Consider the following 22,061-nt stretch of genomic DNA (forward strand, 5'->3'; position numbering starts at 1 on the left):
ATAGGCTTTAAGCGATCGCAAACCAAATTTCCGTACGATATATCGTACCGTCTAAACGCTGATCGTTATGAAAAAAAAAACTGTTACTCCGACATCGTTAATCGTACGATCAGGCGAATTATCGTTCTGTGTAAACGTAGCATAACAAATAGTAATTGTTCAATGAGGATAATACCGTTAAATGGGCACCGTCATTACATGTCACAGGGACATATCAGATCTGATCGGTTTTGGTGTTACTGCTGACACCCCCCACGGATCAGGGAAAGAAACCTGAAGAAATGCTTTTCACTCCCTGATTTGCATCAATCTCTCGCCAGGTGGCTCCATTATAAGTCTATTGAGCTGATGGACAGCAGGGAAGTGAAGCTAGTGTGCGCTTCTCCCGGCTCGTTCTCCAGATCGGTGGGGGTGTTAGCAGTGGGATCAAAACTGATCAACTCTGACATGTCCCTGTTTTTCTTAATCAGAGGTAAGAGGCAGTAATGTTCAAAACACTTTAGTCTTGGTATAAACCACTAGAGATGAGAGCAACTTGACCATTCGGCTTGAGTTGCACTCATCTCTATAAACCACACTTTTTGTGATTTTAGATGCTTTTAGTGATTTAGTTATTTGTGTGTTATTGGCGTCTCTATCATTACATTTATCAAAATTAGTAAGTAAAAGATGCTGCATAACAGGAGGGCACATACACCCTGTACAACAGATTTAGTATTGCAGATGGTACTCACTCGTATAAACTGCATATCCAGCTTTGTGTTCTTGTCCATTTGTTGGACAATCTCGCCATGTAATGTCTGAAACTAGAAAAACGGCCACAAGTTATTCTGAGGCATAAGAACATAGGGGGAGATTTATCAAAGTGGTGTAAAGTGAAACTGGCTCAGCTGCCCCTAGCAACCAATCAGATTCCACCTTTAATTTTTCAACTAAGACAATTCTACTTGACATTAGTTTGATATTTATTTTTTTTTATCAATCAGTTCAGTAAAAGAGATGAGCGCAATCTGAGCGTGCTCGAGTCTGATCAGCATTTGAATACCAGTGGCTGAAGAAGCTGGATGTAGCCATAGGCTGTATCCATGTTTTCCTGGACGCCCTAGGGCTGCATCCAACTTCTTCAGCCGCCGGTGTTCAAATGCTGAAGAGCATGCTCCAGCTGTCATCTCTAGTCAGTAGGTGATGATAACTAATGACGATTTGTCTACAGGTTTTCAATGTGTTGTAGACAACAACAAAAAAACACCAGACAAAACTGTTTGGAAAGGCTTTGAGAGTCCTTTTTACCCCACATATACAGGAAGACTGACAGTTTCCACTGTATGGGCCAGTTCACACTGAGGAAACACGGCGCAATTCCGCAGCAGAGCTCTCTGCCGCGGAGTCCCGTCGCGCTCAGTGTCCTGCTTTGAGTGAATGGGAGAGCGCGCGCTAGTCCGCTCCCTCTCCTCTCCGCTCAAAGAATGAACATGCTAGTTCTTTGAGCGAAGAGTGGCGGCAGCGGACAGGGGCGCACTCTCCCATTCAATGCCCCTATCAGTATATACGCATAGAGAACTGTCAATCACTGTGTGTGGGCGGAGTTATCAGGACTCTCACTCTATCTCCTAGGAGTCCTGTCAAGATTTACTCTGCATTTTACTGATAAATCCTGCTTCAAGCCATATGTGGCTATGTGCAGACTATGTATTAGACCGGCCGTTCCGTGACCCGGCCAGGTCATGGAACAGCTGGTCTGTGAAAAGTCTCTGGTCTCTGCAGTACCGGCCGGATTATCTTTTCGGCCACAGAGTTCTGATGCAGGCGCATCCGTGCGCGCCCGCATCAGAGCTCCTTACAGCACACTATGGAGCGAGCGGCCGGAGCCGCTCACTTCATAGTGTGCACTGACAGGGTTTTCTGAATAGCGGACGCAGAAAACTGACATGTCGGTCGTTTGCGACGCTGCTAGGGATCCCGGCCGAAGTGTATACCATGTGTATACGCTCCGACCGGGATCCCATAGATGGAGAGGTAATGTATATTTTCGTGATAATCACGGTCGTTGTACAACGGCCGTGATTTTACAAAAAAATATACGTTGTGTGAGCTTAAAGGGGTATTCCCCCCAAAATTATTTTTGCATTAATATGTTGCCCACCCGTAGCTTTCCATCTTTCCAATATAAACTTATGGATTCTGCACAGTTTTGCTGCTATCTAGATGCATTCACCCCCCCACCAAATGCAGAGAATCATAGGCTCTCAGTCCAACCCTGACACGCTCCCTGCTCCTGGCCCGCACCCTCCGAGACGGCATCACGTGTCCTCAGTCTCTTCAATGGGCCGGGTTAGCGCTTGTACCCCAGTCCACTGAAGAGAGGGAGGATAGTGAGACAGTCACAGCTGCTGCTGCTGTTCACTGTCTGCCTCACTAAGAGCACCCAGAGCTCACCCGCCCCGCACCCTGTATCCCCCCACCCCCCGCAGCTCACCCGTTGGCCTGTGAATGCAGCCCCCCCTCCCCACCCCCCAAAGCGATCTCCCGGCAACCCCCGTCCCCCTCCCTACAGCCCGATCTCCAGGTGTCCCCCCCCCCCAGTATAGCCCGCAGCCACCCTCCATCACCGATCCCTCCCCCCTGCGTCTCACCCGGCAGAAGCTGTGGCTTTCCCAGTTCTTGCAGAACTACAGCTCCCAGCATGCTCAGCCTTCTCTCCGTGCATGCAGGGAGTTGTAGTTCTGCCCGAGCCGGGAGAGCCGGCCTGTAAGTGCATGTGATCCCAACCATGTAATGCCGCCTGCCGACTGCCCCCACCGTGTAATGCCGCCTGCCCCAACCATGTAACCGGGCCGCCTGCATCGCCACCTCCGCACTGGCGTCTCACCCGGCCGCCCGCATTAGCAACCAGGTGAGATCAGTGGCCGGGTGAGACGCCAGTGCGGAGGTGGCGATGCGGGCGGCCGGGTGAGACGCCAGTGCGGAGGTGGCGATGCGGGCGGCCGGGTTACATGTTTGGGGCAGGCGGCATTACATGGTTGGGATCACATGCACTTACAGGCTGGCTCTCCCGGCTCGGGCAGAACTACAACTCCCTGCATGCACGGAGAGAAGGCTGAGCATGCTTGGAGCTGTAGTTCTGCAAGAACTGGGAAAGCCACAGCTTCTGCCGGGTGAGACGCAGGGGGGAGGGATCGGTGATGGAGGGTGGCTGCGGGCTATACTGGGGGGGAACACCTGGAGATCGGGCTGTAGGGAGGGGGACGGGGGTCGCCGGGAGATCGCTTTGGGGGTGGGGAGGGGGGCTGCACTCACAGGCCAACGGGTGAGCTGCGGGGGGTGGGGGGATACAGGGTGCGGGGCGGGTGAGCTCTGGGTGCTCTTAGTGAGGCAGACAGTGAACAGCAGCAGCAGCTGTGACTGTCTCACTATCCTCCCTCTCTTCAGTGGACTGGGCTACAAGCGCTAACCCGGCCCATTGAAGAGACTGAGGACACGTGATGCCGTCTCGGAGGGTGCGGGCCAGGAGCAGGGAGCGTGTCAGGGTTGGACTGAGAGCTGATGATTCTCTGCATTTGGTGGGGGGGTGAATGCATCTAGATAGCAGCAAAACTGTGCAGAATCCATAATAAGTTTATATTGGAAAGATGGAAAGCTAGGGGTGGGCAACATATTAATGCAAAAATAATTTGGGGGGGAATACCCCTTTAACTTCTCTACCACTATTACAGTCTGCTCTCAGATAGATCATAAATTTTCACTTTAAATATTTCAACAATGAGTCAAAATTATAAAGCAATAGTATAAAGATTGTAGTCACTCTTCCTTACCACTACACTGAGCCCGGCACTCGCATTTTTGCAGCTATCGGCCATCTGGATAAGCAGCTGACCTGTAATGTTAAAAGGGAGAACACTGCAGTTATGTGAAACTAGTAACAGAAACTCTTCAGAGGTTTGGAGAATCTTTCCAAGAATCTCACTGACATTTTCCATCAGTACAGACATCAGACTGTATCGCCCCCTGGTGAGAAAAATATATATACAAGGAGAAAGTATATACACCCTGTGGATCAGCACTCACTGTTACACAAAGACCTATTAAGGCTTTAGGCCAGGGGTGGGGAACCTCCGGCCCCTGACATTATTGATGCGGCCCGCGTCTCCCCCGTGAGGCGCGGCACTCTGGAGGAGAAGGAGCCGACACTCACCGCATCCTCCTGTGTCTGTGACAGCTGCCAGGAGGATGCTGTGAGTGCCGGCTCCTTCCCCAGCAGAGCGGCGCACATCTTCTGTCTCCTGCAGTTAGCGGCTCTCCTGTGATGTGCGCCGCGCTGGTGAGGCAGGAGCCGGCATACACAACATCTTACTGTGTCTGTGCCGGCTCCTTCCCCAGCAGAGCGGCGCACAACTTCTGACTCCTGCGGGCCGTGCGCGATGATGTCATCCTGCCGCCTGCAGGAGAAGACCGGCACAGACGAGAGGAGGGAGAAGAGGACCTGGACAGCGTGGGAGCGGAGGAAAGGTGAGTGGGATGTTTATTTTTTTTATTTGGGGCAGGCACTGGGGGTTAACTCGGCCACCAGGGACATGACTGAGGGGCTTAACTAGTTTACCAGGGACATGACTGAGGGGCTTAACTAGTCTACCAGGGACATGACTGAGGGGCTTAACTAGTCTACCAGGGACATGACTGGGGGGGGGGGGGGGGTTAACTAGTCTACCAGGGACATGACTGAGGGGCTTAACTATTCTATCAGGGACATGACTGGGGGGGTTAACTCGGCCACCAGGGACATGACTGGGAGGGTTAACTAGGCCACCAGGGACATGACTGGGAGGGTTATCTAGGCCACCAGGGACATGACTGGGGGGGTTAACTAGGCCACCAGGGACATGACTAAGGGGGTTAACTAGGCCACCAGGGACATGCCTGGGGGGTTAACTAGGCCACCAGGGACATGACTAAGGGGGTTAACTAGGCCACCAGGGACATGACTGAGGGGTTAAATAGGCCACCAGGGGCATGACTAAGGGGGTTAACTAGGCTACCAGGGACATGACTAAGGGGGTTAACTAGGCCACCAGGGACATGACTAAGGGGGTTAACTAGGCCACCAGGGACATGACTGAGGGGTTAAATAAGCCACCAGGGACATGACTAAGGGGGTTAACTAGGCCACCAGGGACATGACTGAGGGGTTAAATAGGCCACCAGGGGCATGACTAAGGGGGTTAACTAGGCTACCAGGGACATGACTGAGGGGGTTAACTAGGCTACCAGGGGCATGACTGAGGGGGTTAACTAGGCTACCAGGGACATGACCGAGGGGTTAAATAGGCCACCAGGGGCATGACTAAGGGGGTTAACTAGGCTACCAGGGACATGACTGAGGGGGTTAACTAGGCTACCAGGGACATGACTGAGGGGGTTAACTAGGCTACCAGGGGCATGACTGAGGGGGTTAACTAGGCTACCAGGGACATGACCGAGGGGTTAAATAGGCCACCAGGGGCATGACTAAGGGGGTTAACTAGGCTACCAGGGACATGACTGAGGGGGTTAACTAGGCTACCAGGGACATGACTGAGGGGGTTAACTAGGCTACCAGGGACATGACTGAGGGGGTTAACTAAGCCACCAGGGACATGACTGGGGGGTTAACTAGGCCACCAGGGACATAACTGAGGGGGTTAACTAGGCTACCAGGGACATGACTGGGGGGGGTTAATTAGGCTACCAGGGGCATCACTGGGGGTTAACTCTGGCTACTGGGCATCACTAAGGATTCACATCAGGTACAAGGGGCATCACAGAGGGTTAACTAGAATAGTAGGGGCACTAGGGGAACAATACTTTGCCTTGCCCTGTGTGCTGCAAACCCACACTACTAACTGCCACGCATGGTATAACATTGAGTGCGGCCCTCGAATGATTTTATTAATGCCTAACCGGCCCTCGACATGGAAAAGGTTCCTCACCCCTGCTTTAGGACTAGAATCTTTTGTGGATGTTAAAGGGGCACTCCAGCGAAAAATAATATCTTTCAAATCAACTGGTGTCAAAAAGTTGTATAGATTTGTAGTTTATTAAAAATTTCAAGTCTTCCAGTACTTATCAGCTGCTGTATCTTCTGCAGGAAGTGGTGTATTCTTTCCAGTATGACACGGTGCTCTCTGCTGCCACCTCTGTCCATGTCAGAAACTGTCCAGAGTAGGAGAGGTTTTCTATGGAGATTTGCTACTGCTTTGGACAGTTCCTGACATGGACAGAGGTGGCAGCAGAGAGCACCATATCAAACTGGAAAGACAACTGCACTTCCTGTAGGGTATAAAGCAGCTAAGTAATGGAGGACTTGAAATTTTTAAATAGAAGCAAATTACAAATGTATATAACTTTCTGAAACTAGTTGATTTGAAAGAAAAAACGTTTTTGCTAGAGCATCCCTTTAAGCCTCCTATCAGAACCAGCACCCTGCTGTAGACATTGCGGCACTTGTTACCTATGAGTATGGATATAACTGGAGACTGCTGGGGAAACAACCAGCAAGTAACCCCTCAAAGGAGAGAGACTTCTGGGCTGTTTAGAACTACATATGACCAAGACTGTTCCGAACTGGAAAATTTTCCTTCAACAAAGAAACTGCTTTGTTATATCGTGATTCCGCACCTTCCCACAGCACTATAGGGGACAGACCCTGCATGTGCCAGACGGTTCATTGTGCAGTATGGGGAAATCATTTGGGTTTTTTAGCAAATTTGACCAAGGTTTAAGGGAAAGCCGAAATAATAAGAAAACCAAGAGTCTGATAGTCAGGAAGGAAGCTGCTACTACATATGGCATTTGTATCTATTTTTTTTAGTGTCAAAGTCCTTTGTCATAAGTGAATCTCCAAAGAGAGAGAAGATAAGCTCTTGACATTACGATAGTGACTTCCTGGAACAGATTTGTTTTACATGATTGAATAAGAAGACAATTCATGAAGAATACTGTAAAAAGTTATGTAGTCCAGAATATAGACGCTTAGAGGAAAAAAAAAAGAATGAAGAGATGGTATGGTACTAGATAAGATAAAAGTTTGGGCAGAATATTAAATAATAATAATAATAAGTAGTAGTATTATGGTTAAGGAGTTTATCATTTGCTTATATCCTTGGTTATAATGCACCAGGAGTTCTCGTCCCTGATCGTCTCACAGTCTAATCTTCCCATCTCAGACATTTGTACAAGAGCCAGCAGTGTCATAGAACGTATGTTTTTGATATAACCAAAGGAAACACAACAAGGAGAGACCATAGAAGCTCCATGTAGATATTGCCCTTGGTCTGATTTGAACCTAGGATTCTAGGGCTGTAAAGGCTATAGTGCTAACCACTTCTTATGACACTAGTGTCTATTAGGCACTGTTCATACTGGTTTTCTGTATGAGACTCATGCCCGTCATCAGACGTATATGTTGAGAGTAATCCCATACAATTTATAAGCACTCTATAGCCATGGTAAGGACATCTCAATCATAGACGGCCTATAGGCAAAAAAAACCTACTGGACTGGATTTCTTTGGGCCCACCAAATGAAAATGAATCTATACAGAATTAGTGTCCTATTCCTTCAGATTCAGAAAAAGAGGCAATTCAGTATATGGAGAATACCAGTGAACACAACCTAAAAGGAAAAGCTCTGGTCCTGGTGGAGCCCGACTATTCTGAATTAAAAAGCTGCTGGGTAGAGTCTTCAGTACAGTCTAGACCACAGGTGTCAAACTCAGGCCTCTAGCTGTTGTCAACTACAAGTCCCATCATACCTGGAGTGCCAAAGCTTTAGACACCTGTGGTCTAGACCATCTGGAAAAGCACCAGGTATATAGGATGGCACTTACAGTGAGTGATTACTGAGCATGGATGTACTAAAGGCAGAGACTGTTATTGCGTTCCCAACCACATTTAAGTGTGTGACCCTTATTTGAGAGATTGGGCCTTCATATTAAAATCCTAAACATTCCAATTGATGCTGCAACCAAACTCAAAGTTATTGCAGGCCACTATTGCCTGATTATAGTCACTGAAGACCCTGCATCCAATCTTTGTCATTCTTGTATTCACAGGACATGTCATCCATAGGGTATAATCAAATAAGTGTGAACTAGCCCATAAAACACAGACTCTAATCTCAAGCTAGTGGCTCCAAAGTCAGATCCAGATGGGGTTGTCTTCTACTGGGCATTTAAAGCGATTCTGTATCCACCAACCCACCCCACTAAACCACTAGTGTCATCCATTTGATGAGAGTAAATCCTTACCGGTCGTGTTTTTAAAAAAAAATTCGCCTGATGCCCTGGTTAGAGCAAAAATTATCTTTTACTCTGCAGCGCTGTGTCCTACTGGTGTGGTCTAGAGTGTCTGTGCCCCAGGTCTGTGACGTCTCTCCTTTCTTCCACCCCACCATGCTCATCATTAGGAACACACCCAGGCAGGATTTCTATTCATCGCTCGTCTAAACAGTGCACCTGTGTCACTATGGCACATGTCACAGACACTCTAGGCCACGCCAGTATGACACAGCGCTGCAGATTAAAAGATCATTTTTTGCCTTAGCCCCTTAAGTGCTTTTCCACTTTATGTTTAAAAGGCCATAGCACTTTAGCATAGCATTCTTTCACCTAGAGACCCACATGAGCCCTTATTTTTTGCGACAACAATTGTACTTTGCATTGACAGACTTTATTTTCCCCTAAAATATGCTGTGAAACCGGAAAAAAAATAATTTGCGCTGTCAAATTGAAAAAAAAGGAATTTGTTTTTATTTCAGGGAGTTTCATGTTTACGCAGTTCACCCTGGGGTAAAACTGACTTGTTATATATGTTCCTCAAGTCGTTACGATTACAACGATATATAACATGTATAACTTTTATTGTATCTGATGGCCTGTAAAAAATTCAAACTATTGTTAACAAATATATGTTCCTTAAAATCGCTCCATTCCCAGGCTTATAGCACTTTTATCCTTTGGTCTATGGGGCTGTGTCAGGTGTCATTTTCTGCACCATGACATGTACTTTTACCGTGCGAGATGAGGAATGTGATAGTTTAATAGTTTGGGCAATTATGCGAGCGGCGATACTAAATATGTTTATTTATTTGTTTATTTATATTTATAAAATGGGAAAAGGGGGGTGATTTGGACTTTTATTAGGGGAGGGGATTTTTTATTAATAAAAAAACATTTTTACTTTTATTTTTACATTAACTAGAAGTCCCCCTGGGGGACTTGTATATAGACAGCACTGATCTCTCATAGAGATCAATGCTGTGTATATACACAGCACAGATCGATTAGATCGGTGATACATTGCACTGGCCTGCTGCAGGCCACAGCAATCTATTGCCGAGCCGGGATCAGCGTCATTGCGACGCTGAGGCCCGACGCGGTCAGAAGAACTGATCTCCATCCTACTAGACCAGGGACGTGATAGCAAAGCCTCTAAATGCAGCTGTCAGGTTTGACAGCTGCATTTAGAGGCTTAATTAGCTGGCGCGGCAACGGGACCCACGCCGGCTAATAGAGGCGCTCCCCGGCTACACATATCAGACTGGAGCAGCGCCGTTCAGAGCGGGACCCTGGCGGGACCCCTCTCTGAACTGCCCCCACGGCACCATGACGTACCAGGTACGTCATGGGTCGCTAAGGGGTTAACCAAGGCACCAGGCACAGTTTTAAAGACACAACCAGTAAGAATTTACTCTCATCAAATGGTTGGTACCAGCAGTTTGCTTTGGTGGGTTGGTGAAGTCCAAAAATATTGTTTGGCCCTTGTACCAGCGAAGAGCAATGATCAATCGATACACAAATATTCAACCAGTTCAGTCACTCACAGGCTTGATATCTATATAATTATTCATGGTTATTATAGTGAGTTTGTCCGAAACTTTCCAGACCACTGATACACATCTCTGTGTCATAAGATTTTACTAATCACGTTTAATGTAGGAAGTGATATCTATGTTCAATGATAGAAAGAAAATTAGGTGATTTACAATAAGTCATCAATAAAAAAAAATTCCCCTTACTTTTTTATGATCTATGTCCGTTCTGTCTCTTGAAAGTGGCGCCTTCATGAAACAGTGGTGCTTAAAGGTTGTAATGCAAAGTGTAAACCTGCAGCAAAACAAAATCCTGTCTATTTTGGGCTGAGCTCAGTCGGTATTGACTGTCCAGGCTTTGTCATGTGATTACCATTACCAGGCTTCATTGCTGGTGGTTTTCTTGTCATAAACGATCAGATGAAGCCTGGTACATTGCAAAGCCCAGACAATCAATTTACACTAAAGCGCAGAGCTCATATAGTCAATTAGGCTATAATTAAGTAAACCAAGAAACGCATCTAAAATCTCAAAGTGTTAACACAGCCTTATGGATTCTAGCAGCTGACAGTTCTTATCATGTTTTTATGGTTATTTCTATGTAAATGCTTCATTTGCCGTCCTATACCTGCAGCAACCTTGAGTCAAATAAATGCAGTTTACACGTAATAGAAAAAAGGGTTAGAGTTAATGGGTTTAAGGTACAACGTTCCCACGGTATTGCACATGCAGTGACACCTTTCATTCATCCTCCCTGAATGTCATAATGCCATGTGTCCTGATCTGTTTGTTGGATATTTATTTTTTATTGCCACATTAACGCCAGCATTTCTTAGATCTCCCTCACTATCTATTGGCTTACTGCGTATCTAATGTGTGTCTTTAGCCAAAACTACAGATAACATATTCATACAACTGTGCCAAATTGCAACCTGTGCATAGAAGAAGAAGAAGAAAATGGTTTCCTCTCCTTAGTCTACTGGAATTACCCTTGGTATACTAGATTTATCAGCTGGACATGACAATCTCACCTTGGCAAATCAGGACATTCTGACAGGCTGAAAAAAAGCATCAGCCACCCATCTCTCCATGTAATATAGCCATGGCTCGAAAATGACTATAGACCAGGGGTAGGGAACCTTGGCTTTCCAGCTGTTGCAAAACTACAACTCCCTTCATTCTAAAGCTAAAGCTTTGGCTGTCCAGGCATGATGGGAGTTGTAGTTTTGCAACAGCTGGAAAGCCAAGGTTCCCTACACCTGGTCTATAGAGTCAGGGCTCTATTACACGGGGTGATCATCGTGCAAAAAATCGTTATATCCAGGGCTGTGGAATCGGTAAGCCGCAGCTCCAACTCCGACTCCTGAATTTTATCAGGACCGACTTCGACTCCTGTTTCTTCATAAATAGCCAGTCATATACCAGGGGAGTTATTTATCACACTGGCTCAGCAGCTTCTCCCTAATGTCCTACATGATCCTGGGGCGACTTCTGAGTAAATAAAGGAATACTGTATATAAAGCAGCTTCTCCTGTGTGTGCAGAGGATTCAGCCAGTCTCCAGCCTCCATGTCCTGAACTACTCACAACTAGACTAGATGGAGCAGGTGGTTTTTTCCTGCTGACAGTCTTCTATGTTTCTAACTGAATATTCACCATACTTAAAGAAACACTGCTAACAATGCCAGATACCTGTAATATAGAGGTCAGCCATAGTGATATACAGGGGGTCACACATAGTGATATAGAGAGGGGTCACACATAGTCATTTAGAAGTCACACAGTGATATATAAGGTCACTGTGGGGGCACACAATAGCACACACACACACACAGCCTGCTGCAGCCATAGCATATACACACACCTACACAGCCTGCTGCAGCCAGGGCCGGATTAAGGTTGGAGGAGGCCCCAGGTGACAATCCCCCCCCCCCCCCCCCCCAAAAAAAAAGTAGGTGACTTAGCACAGACCCCTCCTTGCTCCTGGCTGTATGGGTCAGCATCCTCTTCTGTTATGCACATGGTCACTGCAGTACAGGAGAAGATGCCAGGCCCTAGAGACAGGAGCAGAGGGGGGGGGGGGGGGGCGGTGGGCAAAGTATCAGACTGTATTCCAACATTGTGTTTGTGTTAATAACGCAATGTAAGAACACAGCACTTTCTGCGCGCTGTTGGCCACTGTGCTAGGGCCCTATTACATGGCCTGATATCCTGGGTAAGCAGCACCGTTCTGCTAGGGGCCCCAACCAGCTCGAACCCTAAGTGGTGGAGGCCCCGGGGCACGTGCCCCTGGTGCCCTCCCTTTAATCCGGCCCTGGCCCTGCAGCCATAGCACACACACACAGCTTGGTGCAGCCATAGCGCATACCACACGCACACACACACTCGGCTTGCTGCGGCCATAGCACACATACACACAGTCTGCTGCAGCCATAGTGCACACACACAGCTTGCTGCAGCCATAGCACACAAACACACAGCCTACTGCAGCCATAGCATACACACACAGCCTGCTGCAGTCATAGCACGCGCACACGCGCACACACACACACACACAAACACAGAGCTGCAGCCATAGAACACTGAAAAAAACACACAATCTTCTCCCAGAGAGAAAACACCACACTAAGGACAGAGGTTACAGCTACACTACTTATGTCTTTTCCTCCTTCTCTATATTACAAAGGATATCTTCATATTACACTGCTGCTCATATACAGTCATCCAGCATCCAGGAAGAGAACAGCACAGATCCCCCCCACACACACACACACAATGGACTCTTCCAGCTCAGAAACAAACTGCCAAATAGTGACCGACAACTTTTCCATGACCACCCTTATCTAATAGGGACAGTGTCCTATTACTGATATATTCTCTGACCCACCTTATGTAATTGGGCCAGTGTCCTATTAGAATGTTGCTCATAATATATATTCATTGTAAACTTGTAAAATTCATATCAAAATTCAATTCTACATTTTTGTGAGATTTTTTTCCAACTCCAGCCAAAACTAGCTCCGACTCCACGACTCCGACGCCCTGGTTATATCGTTCGAATTTAAACGATTATCGTTCTGTGTAATTGCAGGCAACGATCGGAAAATCGTTCGTGTGTCGTTAATCATTGATTTAGATCTGAACCTAAAATTATCGTTAATTGTTTTCTAATCGTTCGCTGTAATTCCACATTTGTTCGCTCAAGTTCCGTATTTTTCACTAATCGTTCAGTGTAATTGCACATTGTTCATTGTTTTGCTGGGATCAGAAGGAATAAACAATCATAGTAACGATCGCAATAACGATCATAACTAACGACCATCGATCTGTGTAGTATGGTGAACGATTTCAGATTAATGATAAACAATATCGTTTGTGATCGTTTATCGTTAGTTGTTAATCGTTAAAAATCGCTCCGTGTAATAGGACCCTCAGTTTTGAGTCGTGCTTAGGGTACAAACCCACTTGACGTATTTGCTGCGTGAATCAGTCTTAAAAATAAGCAGGCAAAACGCAGGTTGGCTTTATACAATTGTTCTGTGTTAAAATACGCAATTGCGTATTTTTGAAGCATGAAGCTACATGCGTTTTTCGCACAGGTTGTTAACAACTGATACTTTGCTAACAACAAGCTTCACGCTTCAAAAATACGCAATTGCGTATTTTAACGCAGAACAATCGTATAAAGCCAACCTGCGTTTTGCCTGCTTATTTTTAAGACTGATTCACGCAGTAAATACGTCTAGTGGGTTTGTACCCTTAATGTATTTCTCTAGCAACCTTTGTTATTTTGCCTCAGTTGTGGCTTTCTGTATCTTAGTGCCTTCTGCTTGTTTCTTTTCTATAGTTTAGTCTAGGGCTAATGCAGGGATATAATAGGGGCAGCTAACTCAGTCAGTATAGATTAGAGAAAGACAGAAAGAAAGGGAACTGCTGTCTTGTTTGTCATCACACCACAATCTCCAGTTCCAATCATCCCTGTACATACGGCAAATCAAGGTCTCTAATATGATGTAAAAACAGCCTTTTAAATTGTACAATGAGAGTGTATTGGTTGATTGTTGTATGTACTGTCTGTGCCTTATCCCATCTCCAAATCAGGACAATGTTCATAGGATATAGGAAGATATGTAAAGCAGTATGGGGTAGAAAAATGCAAGGTTATCACTAAACTCCTAAGTGGTTTGTACTGTATATGAACAACTGGAAATCATTTAAAGGGGCTTTCTATTTTTTTTTCTGTACTTGCCTTGCCTAGCCCTTATAATGTGTAATTGCCTTCTATTACCAAGTCGGGCTTCTTTTTGTATTTTGTGGGGCGATCACATGACGCTATGAATCGCCAACCAAGCTCGGCTTGTTTAGGATTTTAAAAGGTTTTGCCCTGTACACGGAACATCACAAATGGTATTCCGTGTACAGGACCCTCCCATCACCTCCACACTAAGCAAAGAATGGAATGTAAGTGTACTTATACAGAGATATACAAAGATTTCAAATGCTCTTTTTGAAGCTACTTTGAAGAAGTAGAAAGAGTGTTGATCACCATAGACATAGTGGTCATCCACGAAACTTTGTGCAAGAGATCAAAGGCACATCATGATTACTACTCTTTGAAATCAGAAGCAGTGCCATCAGCTCAGAACTGGCAGGAACCAATGGGACCCAGGTACACCTATTTACTGTACAGAATCTGGTCCAAAATGTTCTTCATGGAAAAATTCAAGCCAAAAAGCTATAACTTTGATGCAGAAAGAAGGTCAAGAAGGCAGATTGTTCATCGAAGAGCTGGAGAGCGAGACTATAATGTGTGTCTGCAGGTAACAATGCAGGATGGGGCTGGAAATTAATTTGAGAATTTGGTCAGGGTTAAAGAGGTATAAGTGTCATAGCATACTATGACTAAAATTTCATCCAAAAAAACTAACAAAACAAAAACAACCAAATCCCAGTTTCTCCAATAACAATATTAGTCACTCCATTAGCAGGACCAGCAGGGTGCCAAGAGAGCCCAGCTACCGCCCAAACAGAGAGACTAGTACTTTATGAACACTCTTTGCTTCGATTCTATAAGTCGAGAAGTTCTCTCCTCCACTTACCCAGTCCGTGACACGGAGAGTTCTGCAAAGCTTGTTCACCTATCTTCTTAATTGCATTGTAATAAGACTCAGCAACTTCAGATAGCGCTGTGAATAGAGAAGAGTCATAAGTATATATATACAGTATATGTGTGTAAATCTCCTCTCTACAGTATAGTATGATACTACATGTCCTGTACTGCTGTGTATGTCTAGTATATTCTCTCTACAGTACAGTGTAATACTACATGTCCTATACTGCTGTGTCTAGTATCTCCTCCCTACAGTATAGTGTAATACTACATGTCCTGTACTGCTGTGCTTAGTATCTCCTCTCTACAGTACAGTGTGATACTACATGTCCTGTACTGCTGTGTGTCTAGTATCTCCTCTCTACAGTACAGTGTGATACTACAAGTCCTGTACTGCTGTGTGTGTCTAGTATCTCCTCCCTACAGTATAGTGTGATACTACAAGTCCTGTACTGCTGTGTGTGTCTAGTATCTCCTCCCTACAGTATAGTGTAATACTACATGTCCTGTACTGCTGTGCTTAGTATCTCCTCTCTACAGTACAGTGTGATACTACATGTCCTGTACTGCTCTTTACCTGTGCCAGAATTAGTTGCTCCTTTGGGCACCAGGTAAGGCCAGTACCATTTTATTTTTCTGGCACCCTGTGTGATCTGTACAGGACCCGGAAAATGCTTTGCTCTTCTACATAGAAAGTAATTTACAGTCTCCAGTAGTTCTTTCTGACTGGTATATGTAAGGAGCTTCATCCATGTAAGTTATCTGCTTATCTTATCTTCAGTACCAATTTCCAGTTTTCCATAGAGTTTTGGTCTCAGGGTACAATATTTTCCCCATACAATGGTCATCCTGGAACCAATAAATATTGTAACTTCAGGGACCCCTGTGTATATAGTATATCAGTCCTGGTCATTGTACATACATTTTACACACAGATAAAATTTAAAACCAGCACTTTCCATAGCTGCAGATTTCTTTGCACTGTAATGCAAGACAAGCTGAGGTATAGGAAAAAAATAGCAATGAAAGGTCATGTAGATTGATTACAAGCCTGCTAGGTTCCACATTTGCTGATTACATATGGTCATATTTATTTAAAGGGAATCTGTCAGCTGCAATTTACATTCCAAACTGCTGATACTGTTAGGGTATGTTCACACTAGGGAATAGGCGAGAAATTTCAAGCAGAATCCTCGCTGCAGATTCCACTTGAAATTCTTCCAGTCCCAGTGATTCAATGGGATTTCTCAAGTGCAATCCACCATCTGCCCAAAGAATTTACATATAAATTTTTAAGTGGATTGTGCTTGAGAAATCACATTGAATCAATGGGACTGGAAGAATTTTAAGCAGACTCCGCGGCGGGGATTCTGCTTGAAATATCTTGCCTAATTTGTAGTGTGAACATACCCTTAAAGAGGTAGTGCGGCGTTTAACTTTTATTCACTAAAATAACACACATTAAAAAGTTATACAACTTTGTAATTTGTGTTATTTAAGTGAATGGCCCCCTTCCCCGTGTTCTCCCCACCCCGGAAGTGTTGGTGCATTATACTTACGTGTTCGCTGTCGTTATACTCAACCAATCGCAGCCGAGCAGCTGATGACGCAGCAGAGGTGGGCCGGCATGAGGGATGGCTGGAGCAGTCCGGCCAGCCTCCCAAAGATAACGTCAAGACACAAGATGGTGGCCAGGGTCGACAGTAAGTATAATGCACCAACACTTCCGGGGTGGGGGAACACGGGGAAGGGGGCCAGTCATTTAAATAACACACATTACAGAGTTGTAAACACCGCACTACCCCTTTAACTTGTAGGGCTCATGAAGTGATATATTTCTGCAAATACATCCATTTAGCAATTAGATTGTGGACAGAGGGGAGAGAACCCTTGGAGGACAGCTCACATACAGAGGAGAGCAGATACAAGGCAGTCTGCTGGACAGAATAACATGGCCTGTGTACTGGAACAGTAACCATCTAACAATATCTCTATGCTTTTATTACACCAGTTCTTAATCAAATATGTTGTTTTAAGACCGTCTAGCTTAATAAGCGAATATTACAAATTCAGTGTCAATCTTCACATCACTTTATCCATTCATTGAGCCCACAACACCTGGTCAGAGCAGGTATCTGATATCCGCACCTGTGATATATCAAAGCAGGAGATTATGGGCAGTTCCAGTTAATCTACCAGAATTAAACTCCCCGGCAGCTTTTTTTTATGCTTGCAGAAATTATAAAACAACACCTACCAGTATGCAATAAGCGAACAACCTAATAAGTAAGTGTTCATGTGAAAGCATGTCTGTACAGTTTATGTATAGTTTCTGTATGATTCACCCTTATTGCCCTATAACTCATCTTTGGTTCTGCTTCCTCCATCCATGACAACTTTCAGTGGACAATAACTATATATATATATATATATATACAGTATGTATATATAGAACCAGAAGGCGCTGGCATCTCACGTGTACGATCCCGCACCGTGGACGTTCTGCTAATACATTGCCTCAGGACTGAGTCATTCGTGTTTGTGCCAATAAAGAATAACTTATTGGCTGACATATTGGCTCTGCCTTATCTCTGCGTCTGTAATGTCAGGTTGCTATGTACTTCATTCTGGGATGTCATTATAACAATAGAACTGATATATGAATTGACACCAGCCAGAATATAATCAAACTTTTAGAGACTGTAAATGCAGCAAGATATGAGAAGGATCCCTGACATATATAACAGTGGTGCAGGACCCGCAATATGGAACCTCATTGACTTTCTCTATCTATACAAGCTGACAATAAAGTGAAATCCAGTAATGAAGAAGGTAATGAGAAATTTAGATGGATTAGGTTAGAGCTACATGGTGATGATATTCTTCATGTAGCACTAGCCTTAAAGTGACTCTGTACCCACAATCTGACACCCCCCCCCCCCCCCAAACCACTTGTACCATCAGATAGCTGATTTTAATCCAAGATCTGTCCTGGGGTCCGTTCAGCAGGTGATGCAGTTATTGTCCTAAAAAAACAACTTCTAAACTGGCAGCCCCGTGCCCAATGGGCGTGGCCTAGATTGTCTGTGCATTAACGAAAAAAGGAAGATGGTCAGCACTCTAGACCCAAAGTTCCTCAAATTGAAGTGTGGTGTTCTTGATAAGGCTGTGTGCCTCTTTAGGAGCACGCGAGAATGATCCCCGGACCCAAGGGCATCCAACAAAGTGTAAATATAAGAATACTCTCCAGCTCGCTTTAAAAAGTTTTTAAACCTTTATTTGTGCAATGTTTAAAAGGCCGACGCGTTTCGGGCTCTCTTGCCCTTGCTGGAGAGTATTCTTATATTTACACTTTGTCTGTGCATTAGTCTGGTACAACCTCTCTGTCCCTCCTCATCTTTATGAATGCTCCAGGCAGATTGTCTTCTATTCGTCAGCTGTGTGAATACTAAACATGGATCGTTAAGGCACCTGTGCAGTGTTCAGACAGGAGTAAATGTTTCAGTGGCATTCCTAATGATGAAGAGGGTGGGGAGGAGGGACTGAGAGATGGTGCAAAGTTAGTGCACAGATACTCCCGTTTGGCACAGGGCTGCAAGTTTAAAAGTTGCTATTTAGAACAATAACTGCAACACCTGCCGAACGGACCCCAGGACAGATCTTGTATTAAAAGCAGCTATCCGAAGGTACAAGCGGTTTGAGGGGGTCAGATTGTGGGTACAGAGTCGCTTTAATATAAGGATAGGTAGTAAGTGTCGGTTTGCAGGGGGTCCCACCTCTAGAACCGCCACTCATGACCATTTTAGTGGTGGTTGAGCATACATGCTGCTACTTCATACAGAATCTATGGGACTGGTGAAGAGAGTACAGCCCTGGCTATCTCCTTCACTGCCACATAGTGTAAATGGGGCCTGCTGGAGCTGCCACTTATGTATACAACAAAATATAAATCATTCCTTTTTAATGAACATTTCCCACTATTACTGATAAGTAGTCTGCATTTTGTTTTTTTTCAAGCCCAACTTAAAGTGAATTGCAGGTTTTAAGGTCTTAAGGTCTACATCAGCCTTCCATTATGAGTCTCCATCACATATACCAACAACAACTGATGGACTCTTTGATGGAACCCACTGTAGTCAATGGGGTCTGTCAGGCGCTGTTAGTGTTTGTCATGTGACAGATCAGGGATCACCATCATTTTAGTTGTTCTCCAATGACAGATAAGGACAAGGGAAATAACAATAACTTAATATCAGTGCCAGACACACAGTGCTCCCAATAATAGTACCAGCCACAAAGTGTTACCAACAACAGTACAAGTCATACAGTGCCCCCTTTTGGACCCCTAACCTCTGTTCCGCAGATAACTATGTACCCTGATTCCCCCCAATAATATGTACATTGTGTATCTAGACTGTATTCATATAGTGCAGAGTGAAGTCACTGCCAACTTATCCATCCATCCAATACAAGGTGAGCCGGACCCCTAGACTATAATCTACAGTCTCTATGTACAACCTTGGAAATGACCCAATGCTCAGAGGGAACGTCAGGTGGATGTTTTCTCTGGTTACGCTTCAGGAATATCAGATACCTAATATATGCCACAATAAGACAATGGTAGACACACTTACCATTTAATGCCCGTAGGTAGTTATTTCCGAGGTATACAAGGTTTTCCAGAGCCGGGTTGAACTGACCTAAAATTTTCTGCAAATAAAAAAATGACTTGATTAACAATTCTTATGTGTATTGTAGCATATAGGTTCTTTATGTCTATACTGTACTTAAAACTTATATCAATCCGTCATAGCACACAGGACTCTCCAGAACAGCTCTGCCCTGTACAGGCCTGGACTCTGCAAGACCTCGGAAAGTGTACTGTACTGTGGTCTTGAGAAGTTCCATCTCAGACCAGGAAGCAGCTGGAGACCGGGGACCGAAGCAGCGTGGTGCGGGCCCCAGTGCTGGAGCCAGGGGGGGTAAGTGGACGTCATTGTTTTCATCCTCCTCCTACCTAGCAATACTGAAAAACTTTGTTGCTTTCCTCAACCCAATGCTGAACCATTTGGCAGTGTGGCCGGCGGGAATCATCCTGCTGGAAGAGACCGCTGCCAATAGGGGATCCTGCTACCATTAAGAGAAGGTCTTGATCTGTACGATGTCTAAGTAGGTGATACACATCATAGTAAAGTCCATGTCATGCTAGGATCCAAGGTTTTTCAGCAGAACATAGCTTGTCTTCTTCCCATAGTGCATCGCAATGCCATCTCTTCCCCAGGTGACACACAGACATCAATCATCCACAGGATAGAAAACATCCATCAGAACAGGCTGCCTTCTTCTGTTGCTCTATAGTCAGGTTCTGGTGCCCATTGTAGAAGCTTTCAGTCCTATACATACAATGCCCTGCCCTGTGTGTTCTCACACCTTTCTATTATACCCAGAATTAACTTTTAGTACTAACTCTTGAAGGAACACTGCACAAGACCTACTGTTTGGAAGATACTCCGGCTTCCAACACATCAACTTCAAGAACAGACATTTCACTTGCTGCCTTATATATCCCACCCCTAGACAGGAGCCAGCAAGATAATCCATGTTACCGCCTTTACCTGTCATTGGTCACACATACTATTGTAGCCAGTATTTTTGACAAAACCAGAAGTGGGTTCGAAACACAAAAAAGTAAAAAAAATACTGGGCCTTATTTACTGAGATTGTCCGGTTTTGTTCTATTTGGTTTTATTGCTTAGTAACTTTGTCGGGTTTTCCCCAAGACAAAAGTAAAACCCGGCCTTCCTGCCACACTAGAAGTAGCTGATTTTTAGAATGGAAAAACCCATCAAAAAATGACGGTTTGTTTAGTAAACATGTCGGTTATGGCGGTTTTTAAAAGACACGCCCACTTTTCAGTTTTAAAACACAAAATGACGTGTGTGTCCGGTTTCCGGCGCTTTTGTGTCGCATGGCGTTAGTAAATAAGACGGAACAGTAAACTGGCAAGGAAAATGGACACAAAACTGACACTTTTCTGATGGAAGCACCTTAGTAAATCCGCCACACTATGTGTAATCATAATGTGCAGGAAAAGTAATAAAGTTCTTCCTTTCATCACCTTTTTTATCATAAGACATGAGCTGCTTAAAAGATTCACAATTAAACCCTATATATTCATCAACTAAATTCCATATACTTATTATTGGCGGACCCAGGCTGTGGGGGAACATGGATAACCTTTAGCTTATAAAGAATCCATTTCTAATCCAAAGTCTATGAAGCAGAAAATATTGGCTTCATGTGTCAAAGAATTTCTCCCCATCCATTATCAGGTCATGCCTGTCTTTGAAGGGTAACTAATATTTAACAAACAATTAACAGGTTAGAGGGACATGTCCGAAGATTTGATCAGGTAATGAGACCCCCGCTAACCATCAAAATTAAGGGGAAGAAACGCTCAACTGAGGTCTTCTCCCCTGGTGAGGGTCTCTGCATTATAACATCCACTATGTCACTATGATCAAAAGTCTGTTAAGATGATGGGTATCAAATATATATATATATATAATAAAAAAAAATTCAAAACTTTAGTTAACTAATTAACTAAAGTATAGTACTTAACTAAGTATAACTAATATAGTACTGATAAATTCTTATAGTAGAACTATAAGAAAGTTTAGGTAGATTCATAGAATTTCCTTCTCCTGTTAAATGTGAGATATAAGCAGAATAGAATTCTTTCTCTGTATCTATAAGGTAATGTTATAAGGAGGTGATCTCACCTTGTATGATGTAATAGTGGCGGAATAGATGGCCTCCATTTCTTGAGCCATGGCTACCCTCCTGGAGCCAGCAAGGAGAAGCAGAAGAAGAAAGGTATCTCTGCCAGCGGAGTTTGAACGTTGACCATAGGGAGAGGGAAGGGAGGATGGTTTAATAATTCACCAGGTACAATGATACCTGATCATGCAGGTAATAGAACACCCGAGAGTTTAATAAGTGCTCTGGGAAGGAGCGCACCACTAGATTATCAGGAACAGTCCACACAGACACAGAGTCTGTTCCTCCCTCTGTAGGTGAGCTCTACTCTCCATCTCTACTTATAACAT

At 44.6% G+C, this 22,061-nt stretch overlaps 1 protein-coding gene across 1 annotated transcript in view; it reads right to left on the reverse strand.

The window, feature by feature from the left end:
* The window catches only part of BAIAP2L2 (BAR/IMD domain containing adaptor protein 2 like 2), a 31,507-nt gene extending 9,676 nt beyond the window's left edge, over positions 1 to 21,831 (reverse strand). Inside the window, exons 1-5 of the mRNA XM_069968896.1 lie at positions 21,735 to 21,831; positions 19,587 to 19,662; positions 14,942 to 15,028; positions 3,813 to 3,874; positions 735 to 806 (exon numbers count right to left, since the gene is read on the reverse strand). Of these exons, the coding sequence (XP_069824997.1) occupies positions 735 to 806; positions 3,813 to 3,874; positions 14,942 to 15,028; positions 19,587 to 19,662; positions 21,735 to 21,785 (348 nt within the window). The 5' untranslated portion in view covers positions 21,786 to 21,831. The remainder of the gene's footprint in view (positions 1 to 734; positions 807 to 3,812; positions 3,875 to 14,941; positions 15,029 to 19,586; positions 19,663 to 21,734) is intronic.
* Positions 21,832 to 22,061: the final 230 nt, after the last annotated feature.

Source organism: Dendropsophus ebraccatus, chromosome 4 (genome assembly GCF_027789765.1).
Source record: "Dendropsophus ebraccatus isolate aDenEbr1 chromosome 4, aDenEbr1.pat, whole genome shotgun sequence".
In the NCBI taxonomy this organism is placed as follows: Eukaryota; Metazoa; Chordata; class Amphibia; order Anura; family Hylidae; genus Dendropsophus; species Dendropsophus ebraccatus.